Here is a 15,210-nt window from a genome sequence, read left to right as displayed (position 1 = left end):
AGAGCATGATTCATCAGAGGGTGCCCCTACACCCTGGATGCAGCACTGAACCCTCACCCACCAGTAGAGCATGCTTCATCACAGGGTACCCCTACACCCTGGGCACAGCACTGAACCCTCACCCACCAGTAGAGCATGCTTCATCAGAGGGTGCCCCTACACCCTGGATGCAGCACTGAACCCTCACCCACGAGTAGAGCATGCTTCATCACAGGGTGCCCCTACACCTGGGCACAGCACTGAACCCTCACCCACCAGTAGAGCATGCTTCATCACAGGGTGCCCCTACACCCTGGACACAGCACTGAACCCTCACCCACCAGTAGAGCATGCTTCATCAGAGGGTGCCCCTACACCCTGGATGCAGCACTGAACCCTCACCCACCAGTAGAGCATGCTTCATCACAGGGTGCCCCTACACCTGGGCACAGCACTGAACCCTCACCCACCAGTAGAGCATGCTTCATCACAGGGTGCCCCTTCACCCTGGGCACAGCACTGAACCCTCACCTACCAGTAGAGCATGCTTCATCAGAGGGTGCCCCTACACCCTGGATGCAGCACTGAACCCTCACCCACCAGTAGAGCATGCTTCATCACAGGGTGCCCCTATACCTGGGCACAGCACTGAATACTCACCCACCAGTAGAGCATGCTTCATCACAGGGTGCCCCTACACCTGGGCACAGCACTGAACCCTTACCCACCAGTAGAGCATGCTTCATCACAGGGTGCCCCTACACCCTGGATGCAGCACTGAACCCTCACCCACCAGTAGAGCATGCTTCATCATAGGGTGCCCCTACACCCTGGGCCCAGCACTGAACCCTCACCCACCAGTAGAGAATGCTTCATCAGAGGGTGCCCCTACACCCTGGATGCAGCACTGAACCCTCACCCACCAGTAGAGCATGCTTCATCACAGGGTGCCCCTACACCTGGGCACAGCACTGAACCCTCACCCACCAGTAGAGCATGCTTCATCACAGGGTGCCCCTACACCCTGGGCACAGCACTGAACCCTCACCTACCAGTAGAGCATGCTTCATCAGAGGGTGCCCCTACACCCTGGATGCAGCACTGAACCCTAACCCACCAGTAGAGCATGCTTCATCACAGGGTGCCCCTACACCTGGGCACAGCACTGAATCCTCACCCACCAGGAGAGCATGCTTCATCACAGGGTGCCCCTACACCTGGGCACAGCACTGAACCCTTACCCACCAGTAGAGCATGTTTCATCACAGGGTGCCCCTACACCCTGGGCACAGCACTGAACCCTCACCCACCAGTAGAGCATGCTTTATCACAGGGTGCCCCTACACCCTGGGCACAGCACTGAACCCTCACCCACCAGTAGAGCATGCTTCATCACAGGGTGCCCCTACACCCTGGATGCAGCACTGAACCCTCACCCACAAGTAGAGCATGCTTCTTTACAAGGTGCCCCTACACCTGGGCGTAGCACTGAATCCTCACCCACCAGTAGAGCATGCTTCATCACAGGGTGCCCCTACACCCTGGATGCAGCACTGAACCCTCACCCACCAGTAGAGCATGCTTCATCACAGGGTGCCCCTACACCTGGGCACAGCACTGAACCCTCACCCACCAGTAGAGCATGCTTCATCACAGGGTGCCCCTACACCCTGGGCACAGCACTGAATCCTCACCCACCAGCAAAGCATGCTTCACCACAGGGTGCCCCTACACCTGGGCAGAGCACTGAATACTCACCCACCAGTAGAGCATGCTTCATCACTGGGTGCCCCTACACCCTGGATGCAGCACTGAACCCTCACCCACCAGTAGAGCATGCTTCATCAAAGGATGCTGCCCCTACACCTGGGCACAGCACTGAATCCTCACCCACCAGTAGAGCATGCTTCATCACAGGGTGCCCCTACACCTGGGCACAGCACTGAACCCTCACCCACCAGTAGAGCATGCTTCATCAGAGGGTGCCCCTACACCCTGGATGCAGCACTGAACCCTCACCCACCAGTAGAGCATGCTTCATCACAGGGTGCCCCTACACCTGGGCACAGCACTGAATCCTCACCCGCCAGTAAAGCATGCTTCACCACAGGGTGCCTCTACACCTGGGCAGAGCACTGAATACTCACCCACCAGTAGAGCATGCTTCATCACTGGGTGCCCCTACACCCTGGATGCAGCACTGAACACTCACCCACCAGTAGAGCATGCTTCATCAGAGGGTGCTGCCCCTACACCTGGGCACAGCACTGAATCCTCACCCACCAGTAGAGCATGCTTCATCACAGGGTGCCCCTACACCTGGGCACAGCACTGACCCTCATCCACCAGTAGAGCATGCTTCATCACAGGGTGCCCCTACACCCTGGGCACAGCACTGAACCCTCACCTACCAGTAGAGCATGCTTCATCAGAGGGTGCCCCTACACCCTGGATGCAGCACTGAACCCTCACCTACCAGTAGAGCATGCTTCATCACAGGGTGCCCCTAACCCTGGGCACAGCACTGAATCCTCACCCACCAGTAGATCATGCTTCATTACAGGGTGCACGTACACCTGGGCACAGCACTGAACCCTCACCCACCAGTAGAGCATGCTTCATCACAGGGTGCCCCTACACCCTGGGCACAGCACTGAACTCACCCACCAGTAGAGCATGCTTCATCAGAGGGTGCCCCTACACCCTGGATGCAGCACTGAACCCTCACCCACCAGTAGAGCATGCTTCATCACAGGGTGCCCCTACACCTGGGCACAGCACTGAATCCTCGCCCACCAGTAGAGCATGCTTCACCACAGGGTGCCCCTACACCTGGGCACAGCACTGAATACTCACCCACCAGTAGAGCATGCTTCATCACAGGGTGCCCCTACACCATGGATGCAGCACTGAACCCTCACCCACCAGTAGAGCATGCTTCATCACAGGGTGCCCCTACACCTGGGCACAGCACTGAATCCTCACCCACCAGTAGAGCATGCTTCATCACAGGGTGCCCCTACACCTGGGCACAGCACTGAATCCTCACCCACCAGGAGAGCATGCTTCATCACAGGGTGCCCCTACACCTGGGCACAGCACTGAACCCTTACCCACCAGTAGAGCATGTTTCATCACAGGGTGCCCCTACACCCTGGGCACAGCACTGAACCCTCACCCACCAGTAGAGCATGCTTCATCACAGGGTGCCCCTACACCCTGGATGCAGCACTGAACCCTCACCCACAAGTAGAGCATGCTTCTTTACAGGGTGCCCCTACACCTGGGCGTAGCACTGAATCCTCACCCACCAGTAGAGCATGCTTCATCACAGGGTGCCCCTACACCCTGGATGCAGCACTGAACCCTCACCCACCAGTAGAGCATGCTTCATCACAGGGTGCCCCTACACCCTGGATGCAGCACTGAACCCTCACCCACCAGTAGAGCATGCTTCATCACAGGGTGCCCCTACACCTGGGCACAGCACTGAACCCTCACCCACCAGTAGAGCATGCTTCATCACAGGGTGCCCCTACACCCTGGGCAAAGCACTGAACCCTCACCCACCAGTAGAGCATGCTTCATCAGAGGGTGCCCCTACACCCTGGATGCAGCACTGAACCCTCACCCACAAGTAGAGCATGCTTCATCACAGGGTGCCCCTACACCTGGGCACAGCACTGAATCCTCACCCACCAGCAAAGCATGCTTCACCACAGGGTGCCCCTACACCTAGGCAGAGCACTGAATACTCACCCACCAGTAGAGCATGCTTCATCACTGGGTGCCCCTACACCCTGGATGCAGCACTGAACCCTCACCCACCAGTAGAGCATGCTTCATCAAAGGATGCTGCCCCTACACCTGGGCACAGCACTGAATCCTCACCCACCAGTAGAGCATGCTTCATCACAGGGTGCCCCTACACCCTGGATGCAGCACTGAACCCTCACCCACAAGTAGACGCATGCTTCATCACAGGGTGCCCCTACACCTGGGCACAGCACTGAACCCTCACCCACCAGTAGAGCATGCTTCATCAGAGGGTGCCCCGACACCCTGGATGCAGCACTGAACCCTCACCCACCAGTAGAGCATGCTTCATCAAAGGATGCTGCCCCTACACCTTTGCACAGCACTGAATCCTCACCCACCAGTAGAGCATGCTTCATCACAGGGTGCCCCTACACCTGGGCACAGCACTGAACCCTCACCCACCAGTAGAGCATGCTTCATCAGAGGGTGCCCCTACACCCTGGATGCAGCACTGAACCCTCACCCACCAGTAGAGCATGCTTCATCACAGGGTGCCCCTACACCTGGGCACAGCACTGAATCCTCACCCACCAGTAAAGCATGCTTCACCACAGGGTGCCCCTACACCTGGGCAGAGCACTGAATACTCACCCACCAGTAGAGCATTGCTTCATCACTGGGTGCCCCTACACCCTGGATGCAGCACTGAACACTCACCCACCAGTAGAGCATGCTTCATCAGAGGGTGCTGCCCCTACACCTGGGCACAGCACTGAATCCTCACCCACCAGCAGAGCATGCTTCATCACAGGGTGCCCCTACACCTGGGCACAGCACTGACCCTCATCCACCAGTAGAGCATGCTTCATCACAGGGTGCCCCTACACCCTGGGCACAGCACTGAACCCTCACCTACCAGTAGAGCATGCTTCATCAGAGGGTGCCCCTACACCCTGGATGCAGCACTGAACCCTCACCCACAAGTAGACGCATGCTTCATCACAGGGTGCCCCTACACCTGGGCACAGCACTGAACCCTCACCCACCAGTAGAGCATGCTTCATCAGAGGGTGCCCCGACACCCTGGATGCAGCACTGAACCCTCACCCACCAGTAGAGCATGCTTCATCAAAGGATGCTGCCCCTACACCTTTGCACAGCACTGAATCCTCACCCACCAGTAGAGCATGCTTCATCACAGGGTGCCCCTACACCTGGGCACAGCACTGAACCCTCACCCACCAGTAGAGCATGCTTCATCAGAGGGTGCCCCTACACCCTGGATGCAGCACTGAACCCTCACCCACCAGTAGAGCATGCTTCATCACAGGGTGCCCCTACACCTGGGCACAGCACTGAATCCTCACCCACCAGTAAAGCATGCTTCACCACAGGGTGCCCCTACACCTGGGCAGAGCACTGAATACTCACCCACCAGTAGAGCATTGCTTCATCACTGGGTGCCCCTACACCCTGGATGCAGCACTGAACACTCACCCACCAGTAGAGCATGCTTCATCAGAGGGTGCTGCCCCTACACCTGGGCACAGCACTGAATCCTCACCCACCAGCAGAGCATGCTTCATCACAGGGTGCCCCTACACCTGGGCACAGCACTGACCCTCATCCACCAGTAGAGCATGCTTCATCACAGGGTGCCCCTACACCCTGGGCACAGCACTGAACCCTCACCTACCAGTAGAGCATGCTTCATCAGAGGGTGCCCCTACACCCTGGATGCAGCACTGAACCCTCACCCACCAGTAGAGCATGCTTCATCACAGGGTGCCCCTAACCCTGGGCACAGCACTGAATCCTCACCCACCAGTAGATCATGCTTCATCACAGGGTGCACGTACACCTGGGCACAGCACTGAACCCTCACCCACCAGTAGAGCATGCTTCATCACAGGGTGCCCCTACACCCTGGGCACAGCACTGAACTCACCCACCAGTAGAGCATGCTTCATCAGAGGGTGCCCCTAAACCCTGGATGCAGCACTGAACCCTCACCCACCAGTAGAGCATGCATCATCACTGGGTGCCCCTACACCTGGGCACAGCACTGAATCCTCACCCACCAGTAGAGCATGCTTCACCACAGGGTGCCCCTACACCTGGGCACAGCAATGAATACTCACCCACCAGTAGAGCATGCTTCATCACAGGGTGCCCCTACACCATGGATGCAGCACTGAACCCTCACCCACCAGTAGAGCATGCTTCATCACATGGTGCCCCTACACCTGGGCACAGCACTGAATCCTCACCCACCAGTAGAGCATGCTTCATCACAGGGTGCCCCTACACCTGGGCACATCACTGAATCCTCACCCACCAGTAGAGCATGCTTCTTCACAGGGTGCTCCTACACCTGGGCACAGCACTGAATCCTCACCCACCAGTAGAGCATGCTTCATCACAGGGTGCTCCTACACCTGGGCACAGCACTGAACCCTCACCCACCAGTAGAGCATGCTTCATCACAGGGTGCCCCTACACCTGGGCACAGCACTGAATCCTCACCCACCAGTAGAGTATGCTTCATCACAGGGTGCCCCCGCACCTGGGCACAGCACTGAATCCTCACCCACCAGTAGAGCATGCTTCATCACAGGGTGCCCCTACACCTGGGCACAGCACTGAATCCTCACCCACCAGTAGAGTATGCTTCATCACAGGGTGCCCCATCACAGGGTGCCCCTACACCTGGGCACAGCACTGAATCCTCACCGGCCAGTAGAGCATGCTTCATCACAGGGTGCCCCTACACCTGGGCACAGCACTGAATCCTCATCCACCAGTAGAGCATGCTTCATCACAGGGTGCCCCTACACCTGGGCACAGCACTGAATCCTCACCCACCAGTAGAGCATGCTTCATCACAGGGTGCTCCTACACCTGGGCACAGCACTGAATCCTCACCCACCAGTAGAGCATGCTCCATCACAGGGTGCCCCTACACCTGGGCACAGCACTGAATCCTCACCCACCAGTTGAGCATGCTTCATCACAGGGTGCCCCTACACCTGGGCAGAGCACTGAATCCTCACCCACCAGTAGAGCATGCTTCATCACAGGGTGCCCCTACACCTGGGCACAGCACTGAATCTACTTCATGGTGCTAAAATAGCTGGTTCTTTCTGCACTCAGACACTAGTGCTTAATTTGTGCCAGTGTATTTCGATGCTTGGCACCTGCACTTAATTTTTAACACCAACACTTATGACAGCGGTCACATGGTGGCGCTGTTTGTGTAGTCTAGAGATACGCTACACAACAGTTATTTTAATTCAGTTTGCTTGAAAAACAACTAGTTCCTGCCACCCAAGCTTAGTTATACGTTTGGGGGCCTCAAATTGTCAAACTTGACCGTTAGTATTTGAATAGGTACTGACATTGGCAGCGCCGGCAGGGGCAGTTGATGGCACAAGCTGCAGTAGACTCCTGGCACTTTAAATTTCAACAAATTAGCACTAAATCTGCTTCATGGCGCTAGCATAGGTGCTTCTTCCTCCTTTTTTAGTTTTTGGAAAGGGGGTGGTATATTGTGAACTAAATTTCCCTCGCCCTCCCCTTCAGCATACTTTCGATACATACAAGGTAGGCGTAAGACCTGCCAGTTGCAGAAGTAAATGTCGGTTGAGAATCAGAGCCACTCCCCAGCTCGCGGGCGGCCCAAGGGCGTCGAAGCGCCCCAGGGGGCATGCTCTGCAGATGTCCATGAACACAAGGGTGTCTGATGCAACTGCACGGCGGAAAGGAGTACCCATTTGAGTTTACTCCTCCAGCCAAGAGGGTGTATAGGAAAAGATACTATGGTTTAGAAGGAGAACATGCGGAGCAGGGTAGCGCCTCGCTGCTACACCAGGAGTTTTAGAAAGATTGGGGTGCAGATTTACAAGCCCCTTGCGCCACTTTTGCGTAATTTTTAACATGAGAAAAATTATGCAAAAGTGGCGCCAGGGGCTTGTAAATCTGCCCCTTAGTATTGAGTTGCGCTTGTGCGGCAAAACGCAAGGGGATGAAAGTGCGAGGCAGCGCTATAGTCATTTGTATGAAGCCATGCAAGGCCACCTTGCAAGACAATAAGTGGCATATTTACAAGGAAGTGGCGGAGCGTGGCGTTAGCCTCCTTGTCTTAACGCCGCGCTCTGCTACTTCTGAAACGCAGGGCTGCACCAAATTTACACTAATATGGTGCAGCCCTGTGTCCCCCCTGCGCTGGTGCTACATTTAGCAGTCTAGCGCCAACCCAGGCACCCTGGCACCGTAGAGCAAGGGTGCCTGTGCTTGTGGTGAGGGAGGGAAGATTGCTTCTATGCAGGGAGGTCTCCCCTCCTGCACATAAACCATCAATGGCCTGTTGTTGTTTCTATGTGTGCTGCTCAATGCAGGAATGAAGCAGTTCTCCCCATTTCACCTGTTTAAGAGCAGATTTTTGCTGATCCTAATTTTGGCGCTGCCTCCTAATTATGCTGTCCTTGTAAATAGGGGGCGGCGTCAAAATCAAATGTTGGAACACAACACACATTGCCCTCTCCTTTCACACTAAGTGTAGCTTGAAAGGGGGCCTTATTTACAAGGCAGCGTTAATCCACATTACGTGGCTTAACTCTGCCTTGTAAATAAGGTGAATCACATATCGCCACAGGAACGTCACTAAAAGTGACGTTCCTGTGGTGATAGGGGCTTGTACATATGCCCCTGAGAGCCATGATAAATATAGAGTAACACAACACTGTGCAAATAGCTGCGTTTCGTTACTCTGCCCCAGGGAGGCGTTCCATGGGTGGACGTAGATGTTCCCACACACCCACCCAAGGATTGTAGCACATTCCCAGATATACCATTACTGGTAGACCTGGTATTGTGTCAGAATGCTACGCCTTCCCAGGCGAGGCGAAACAAGGACAAAAATCTTTATTTTTACCCCTTTTTTCCCTTTCTATGTGTCCTGCATTCTGCAGCAAAACATAGAAAGACAAAGATGCCTCAGTGTATTGTTTGTGTGCAGGAAATTGTCCCTTCCTGCACAAGGAGAATCATATCTGCAGCGAAGACACCCTGGCACCATGACCAGTGCTTAATTTGTGAAAAAATAACTGTCAGGGCTCTCATGATGAAGACACAGAGCAATTACTTGTGCACAGAGTATAATAATCCTGTTATGTGGGTCATGCGCTTGCGCTGGGGACTTTACTAAGAACCCTTGTGCATAATAAATGAGGCTAGTTTCAAAGAAACCAATCCACCCTTATTCAGTACATAACTGGGTAAATGTCAGTACTAGAACTGTAATGCAGAGCAAGGTAGGACAAATGTAGGTAAAAGGTTGCTTTGATACTTACGCCTAGGTTGGGGAACACTTCCACGGCACCATGGCAGTGTTTTAGAATCTGAAAGCTAAGCTTTACCGGGGGTTCGTAAACTCAGACACTTAGGGGCAGAGTGGGCGGCACTGGTGGGAGAGCTTCCTTTGTGGTAACAGCTAAGTAAGTGGAATGATGAAACCAGAGTTTAATTTTTGAACGTGCTCGTGCATTCATTCTGCTGATGTGTCCTTTTCAGAGCCTGATGGCCGACGCTGCCCTCAAGAGTGCCGACCCGGGCCTGGGAATAGAGGATGCTCCAAGAACCAGAGATGTGTCAAAGTGACGTATTGCGACGGCTGGGAGTGCAAACCAGACGGCGGTGAGTTGGAAGAATGTTAGGCACCCGCATGGTACCCGCATAAGACCCCCACCCCTCACTCCAATGCTCCTAAACTGGAAGACACTCACACAGGGTAATTCAAAACCTGTGCACCCTCTGGCTTTAGCAAGAGAACCACTGCATGAAACTAGAAGGATGGCATCTGAGAAACAGATAGCTCCTCAGGTGCCTATCAGAAAGATTGACAAAGGCAATAGGTTTTTAAAAGAGAAAGCATTATTTGGGATTCACTTGTTTTCCAGTTATGATGAACACTGTACTTGTTCTGAGTGTGACAACAATGAGTCGATATTGGCTGGTATATCTATTTATATAGACCATTGCATGTCTAATATTTGAGGAGAATTTGGCCTGCCTTGTAAATTGACCTGGGCTGGAACACCCCTCAGTACCAAACTGTGGACCCAGAACACCATGAAGATGCCCAACATAGCAGGAGAACATGTTAGCCAGGTGATGCACAGAATCCCAGACTTCCATTATCTTCCATCACTCAACAGGCATGGCCCACAGTGTCCATCCGGAAGAGGATGGACTAAAAACCAAAGAAACTTTAAGACAAGAAAAGAAAAATGAGCCGAGAAGGAACTGTCCCTACAACCCATCCTCACTCCTCCAAAATGGAGGAGGAGGACCAGCTGAATCATAACCAATCCAGTTGGAGTTTCAATAACAATCCAATGGGGGGTTCACAAAGTAACGTAATCCCTCCCTGTTACAGAGCGTGGGTAGACAAAAAAAAAGAAAACCATCACTGGATAACAACCTTTTCAAGAAAGTACAGTGCAGGATCAACTACAGACAATATCTTTCTATTCAAGGGAGTGCAGCGCACAACCTATCAAAGTCAATAACTCCCTGATCATTAGAGTGAATGAATGAATGAATGATTACCTATTTGTATAGCTCATGGCTACCCGGAGGCATCCCAGCGCTTGGACCACGTTCATTCTCAGAAGTCTAGGCAAACAGGAAGGTTTTCAACATCTTCCTGAACCTAAGGTGGTTTACTTCCATTCTGACGGAGTCTGGCCGATTATTCCAGAGTTTTGTGGCCTGTACGGAGAAGTGTCAGCCGCACATGCGCACTCTCCTTGTTTTGGGGACTGCCAGAAAGTTCTTATTGCTAGATCTTAGAGTCCGACCGGTATGATAAGGGCAGAACATAGATTGAATCAGTGCCGGTCCTGTTTTATTAACTGCCTTATGAACAGTGATCAAGGCTTTGAACTCGATCCTCTGTTGCACTGGTAGCCAGTGAAGCTGACGTAGTGCAGGTTTGGCAGAGGTCCTCCGTGAGACATTCAACAGCATCCGTGCTGCACAGTTCTGCACGGTCTGAAGGATCTTAATTGTCCCCTGAGGGGTGCCCAAGTATAGTGCGTTTGAATAATCTAAGCGCGACAGAATCAGAGCCAGCACTAAGATCCTCCTGGCTTCAAATGGAAGTAGCCTGATAATTTTCCTAAGTAGTCTAATGAGAGCATAGCATGTAGCTGCTACCTTCCGGGCCTGCACCGAAAAGTTAAGAGCTGGGTCCATCCAGACCCCCAGGCTTTTGATTTGCTCCTTTGGCAGAGGCGGATGGCCAAGACTGTTCGGCCACCAATTCTCCGCAGTGGTAGGTGCCTTGTGTCCCAGCATCATCACCTCTGTCTTTGCTCCGTTAAGTTTTAGAAAAGATTTGTCCATCCATTCGCGGACTTTATTGAGACAGGTGGAGAGGTTTTCATAAGGGGCATCCTGAGTAGTCAAGGAGATGATGAGCTGTGTGTCATCCGCGTACGTTACCAGTTGTACTCCCTAGGGAAGCACCACCTCAGCCAAAGGCCTCATGTAAATGTTAAATAAGGTTGGGCTGAGGGATGAACCCTGGGGAACACCACACTGTAGGCACATTTGAGGGGAGGAAGCATCGTCCTCAAAGACCGCAAAAGTCCTGTCGGACAGGAAAGAGTGCAGCCACTTTAGTGCACGGCCCGTGACACCTACTTCTCTTAGCCTATGGATCAGAATAAAATGATTAACGGTGTCAAAGGCCGCGCTAAGATCTAAAAGTAGTACGGCCGCACAACTTCCACAGTCCACGATCTTCCTTGGTTCCTCAACCACTGTAATAAGGGCAGTTTCAGTGCCCTGCTTGCTTCTGAAGCCTGTCTGTGTGGGATGAAGGGAGTTATTATCCTCAAGAAAGGTGGCAAGTAGGGAATTTACATGTTTCTCCGTGAGTTTGCTGATGGCAGGCAGAAGGGAGATGGGACGATAATTTACCCAGTCTTCCGGGTTGAGGTTGGGTTTCTTCAACAAGGCCTTTACTCTTGCCTGTTTCCACGCAGAGGGGACCATGCCTGAAGCCAAGGAAGAATAATTGATCACCTCCTGGATCACTGGGGCCACAGTGTCTGACACCAGATTCAGTATGGTAGGGGGTGCGGGGTCAGCTGGGGAACCTGACTTTAGGTTCTTTCGAAGAGCCTGGGTTGTCGGGACGTCTAGTAGGGCGAATTCCTCAAGCCTAATTACATCCATATGAGGAGATAGGATTTTTTCAGTGGGTGTATCTTGGAAAGATAAGAATAAAATTAGCCACCTTTGTGGCGAAGAATTTTGCAAATTCCTTACACCGAACATGTGCTAGGCTGGGGTCGACAATAGGAGCAGGGGGTGTGACAAGGGATTTAAACATTTTGAAAACTTCCCTAGAAGAATTAGCCGCTGAGCTAATTTTGTCCTGAAAGTAGTTGGATTGGGTGGACTTAATTTCCTGTTTGTACTTCCTTAAGGCTAACCTATAGCTGTCCTTACCAGCTTCGGAGTAGTTTTTTCTCCACTGTCTCTCCTGTTATTTGCACACTAATTTAAGAGCTTTCAGCTCGGGCGTGTACCAGGCTTTCTTGTTCTCACCACTCCTATGGGATAATTCTATTTTTGGGAGGGTGAAATCCAAAGAAGCCTCCACCCACTGGTTAAAGCGTGCGTCAGCTTCCAGAGGGTCATTAGTAGCTTTGGGTAAAGTTTTTTTAAGATTAGTGTTCCATCTTTCAGTTGAAAGTTTGGACCAGACTCAGGTCTAGTGCAGCGCACAACCTATCAAAGTCAATAACTCCCTATTCAAGAGAGTGCAGCACATGAAGTACCAAAACCAATAACACGTGATTCGAGAGAATGCAGAGCATGACGTACCAAAGTCAAAAACTCCCTCTTCAAGAAAGTGCAGCGCACAACCTACCAAAACCAATAACTCCCTATTCAAGGGAGTGCAGCGCATGACCTACAAAGTCAAAAACTCCCTCTTCAAGAAAGTGCAGCGCACGATCAACCAAAGTCAATAACTCCTTATTCAAGGGAGTGCAGCACATGAAGTACCAAAGCCAATAACACGCGATTCAAGAGAATGCGGAGCATGACGTACCAAAGTCAAAAACTCCCTCTTCAAGAAAGTGCAGTGCACAACCTACCAAAGTCAATAACTCCCTATTCAAGGGAGTGCAGCGCATGACCTACAAAGTCATAAAATCCCTCTTCAATGTGCAGCGCACAACCTACCAATGTCGATAACTCCCTGATCATTAGAGTGCAGCGCACAACCTACAAAAGTCAATACCTCCCTAATCAAGGGACTGCAGCACAACATCAGTCAGTCAGTCAAAAGCTTTATTATCGGTTAAAAACCATAAAAGCACATATATACACAATTGCAGATAAAAGGAGAAATTTGAACAATAGTAAAATACCATCATAAAAGAGGCTGTAATCATAAAACGATTAAAAAGGATGTAATAAAACAGACATAAGAAAGAAAAATGGACAAATCCTAGGCAATTTGTTTGTAGGATACCTTCTGTATTTACCATGTTTATGCTAGTACAAGAGCAATAGTTTAACAGTTTTTAATTTTTAATTTAGCGCTTCTTGTGTACCACATAGACAGGAGGAATCTAGCAGTCGCGAACACAATCAAGGGGGTAATATCTTGTTTAAGGATTTTGAATACCTCCCTATAGTCCCTGAGACGCCTGGACTTGCAAAGTTGAATGATCCATTTAGCTCTTGCCTTAGAATAGGAGGTGCAGAAGAGCAGAACGTGCAGATCTGTCTCTCTACTACCCTCACACCCTGGGCAAGAACTCGCTGTTTGTGGAGCATTTGACCACTTGTGTGTTGCTACCCTTAGTGGCAATGTTCCATGTATAAACTGGATGTACAGTTTCTTAGCCAAGAGGGGCTGGATATCGTCCAGAAATTTCTCAAAATAGGGGTGGACCTTAATATCGAAAAAGGTATTAGTCAGCCTACCCAGGGAGGGGTTCATTAGTGTGAGTTCCGTTCGGTGTCGCTTAAGTACCAAGCTCATCGACCTCTTGGAGATCAAGACATAAGTCTCCTCAGGAGAGGACCACATGTCTCTCATACCAAGTTCATGGCAAAGGTGTTTAATGTACTTTAACCTGGGGATTTTTCCCACACCCCATCTGGACAGAAGATCCCTTAGGTCCTCCCTGTAGTTAGAGAGCTCGGGGGTGGACCAGAGTAGTCTCCAGTATAGCAGGAGACAATTTGAAACATTCTCCTGTATAGGGACCAGGCCTAGATCCAACCGTAAGGGGGTCAGGGGGGTACTCTGGGGTAGTCTCAGGAGGCGCCTGATAAACCTATTCTCAGTATGGGAAAGGGGGGCGGCACAGACGTAACCCCAAAGGTCTGCACCATAAAGCGCATCCCCTCTCGCCTGGGCTTTATAAATTTCCATGGGCGGACCCAACTGTTTAAAGGAGCTCTCGTTATAAACCTTTAGGATACCTCCAGACGATTGGGTCAACTTCAGGTTAGCCTTAGACATGTGGGACCCCCAGTCCATTCTATCATTTAATGTTACCCCCAAGTAATCAAAGGTAGACACTTGTTCCAACACCGAGCCATCCAAGCGGGGGTGAGGACAGTTGGATGATTTGGCATTATAAACCATGAACAGTTTATAATGCCATCTCCAAGTTCCTCAGTCTACAGAAGGAGCAAAATGCCTCTAGTGTTCGCTGTATACCCATGGATGATTTTGATAGTAAAGGGGTATCATCAGCGAACATCAGGGCAGGTATCTTGCGGCCTGCTAAGATTGGTGAGTCTAGATCCCTTGCTCCCATTAAATGATCATCAGCCCGTTGAGGAAAATAGAGAAGAGCGTAGGGGCCAACACGCACCCCTGCCTTACTCCCCTTTCCACTGGGAACAGAGCCAAGAGCTCCCCATTCCTCCCATACTTCACCCTTGCATAGGTACCTTGGTGCATACGTTTAAATAGATGATACAAATAAACCGGGGCACCCATCTCTAATAGTATTGCCCAAACTTATCCCTCTGGACCAGGTTGAATGCGGACCGAAGATCCACAAAGATCAAGTACAAACTACCCGCCCCCAAGGATACCGTCTTCCAGTAGACTAACTGTAATCTAAACAGTTGGTCGATAGTAGAGACCTTCACTCGAAAGTCCGCATGGAGGGGGGTTAGGATGTGATGGTCATCCATCCAACTCTGCAACCTTGTTAGTAGAAAGCGGGCAAATAATTTCTGGAGGACGTTAATCAGGCTAATGGGGCGGTAGTTAGCCGGGTCGAGGGGGGAAACCTTTTTATGGATGGGTATGATTTCTGCACCCAGCCATGTTAGGGGGATCTCCATGCCCTGTAGAATGGCATTAAAACATAACCTAATGTAGGGGGCCAGACCTTCTGTTCAGCCAGGTATAGATCCCTAGGG

At 51.6% G+C, this 15,210-nt stretch overlaps 1 protein-coding gene across 1 annotated transcript in view; it reads left to right on the top strand.

Annotated features, from left to right (window-relative positions):
- The window catches only part of LOC147693247 (uncharacterized), a 49,768-nt gene that overhangs the window by 1,461 nt on the left and 33,097 nt on the right, over positions 1-15,210 (top strand). The window contains exon 2 of the mRNA XM_086933644.1: positions 9,310-9,432. Coding sequence (XP_086789770.1) covers positions 9,310-9,432 — 123 coding nt within the window. The remainder of the gene's footprint in view (positions 1-9,309; positions 9,433-15,210) is intronic.

This window comes from Lissotriton vulgaris, chromosome 8 (genome assembly GCF_964263255.1).
Source record: "Lissotriton vulgaris chromosome 8, aLisVul1.2, whole genome shotgun sequence".
NCBI lineage: Eukaryota > Metazoa > Chordata > Amphibia > Caudata > Salamandridae > Lissotriton > Lissotriton vulgaris.
This window is presented reverse-complemented; position numbering and strand designations above follow the sequence as displayed.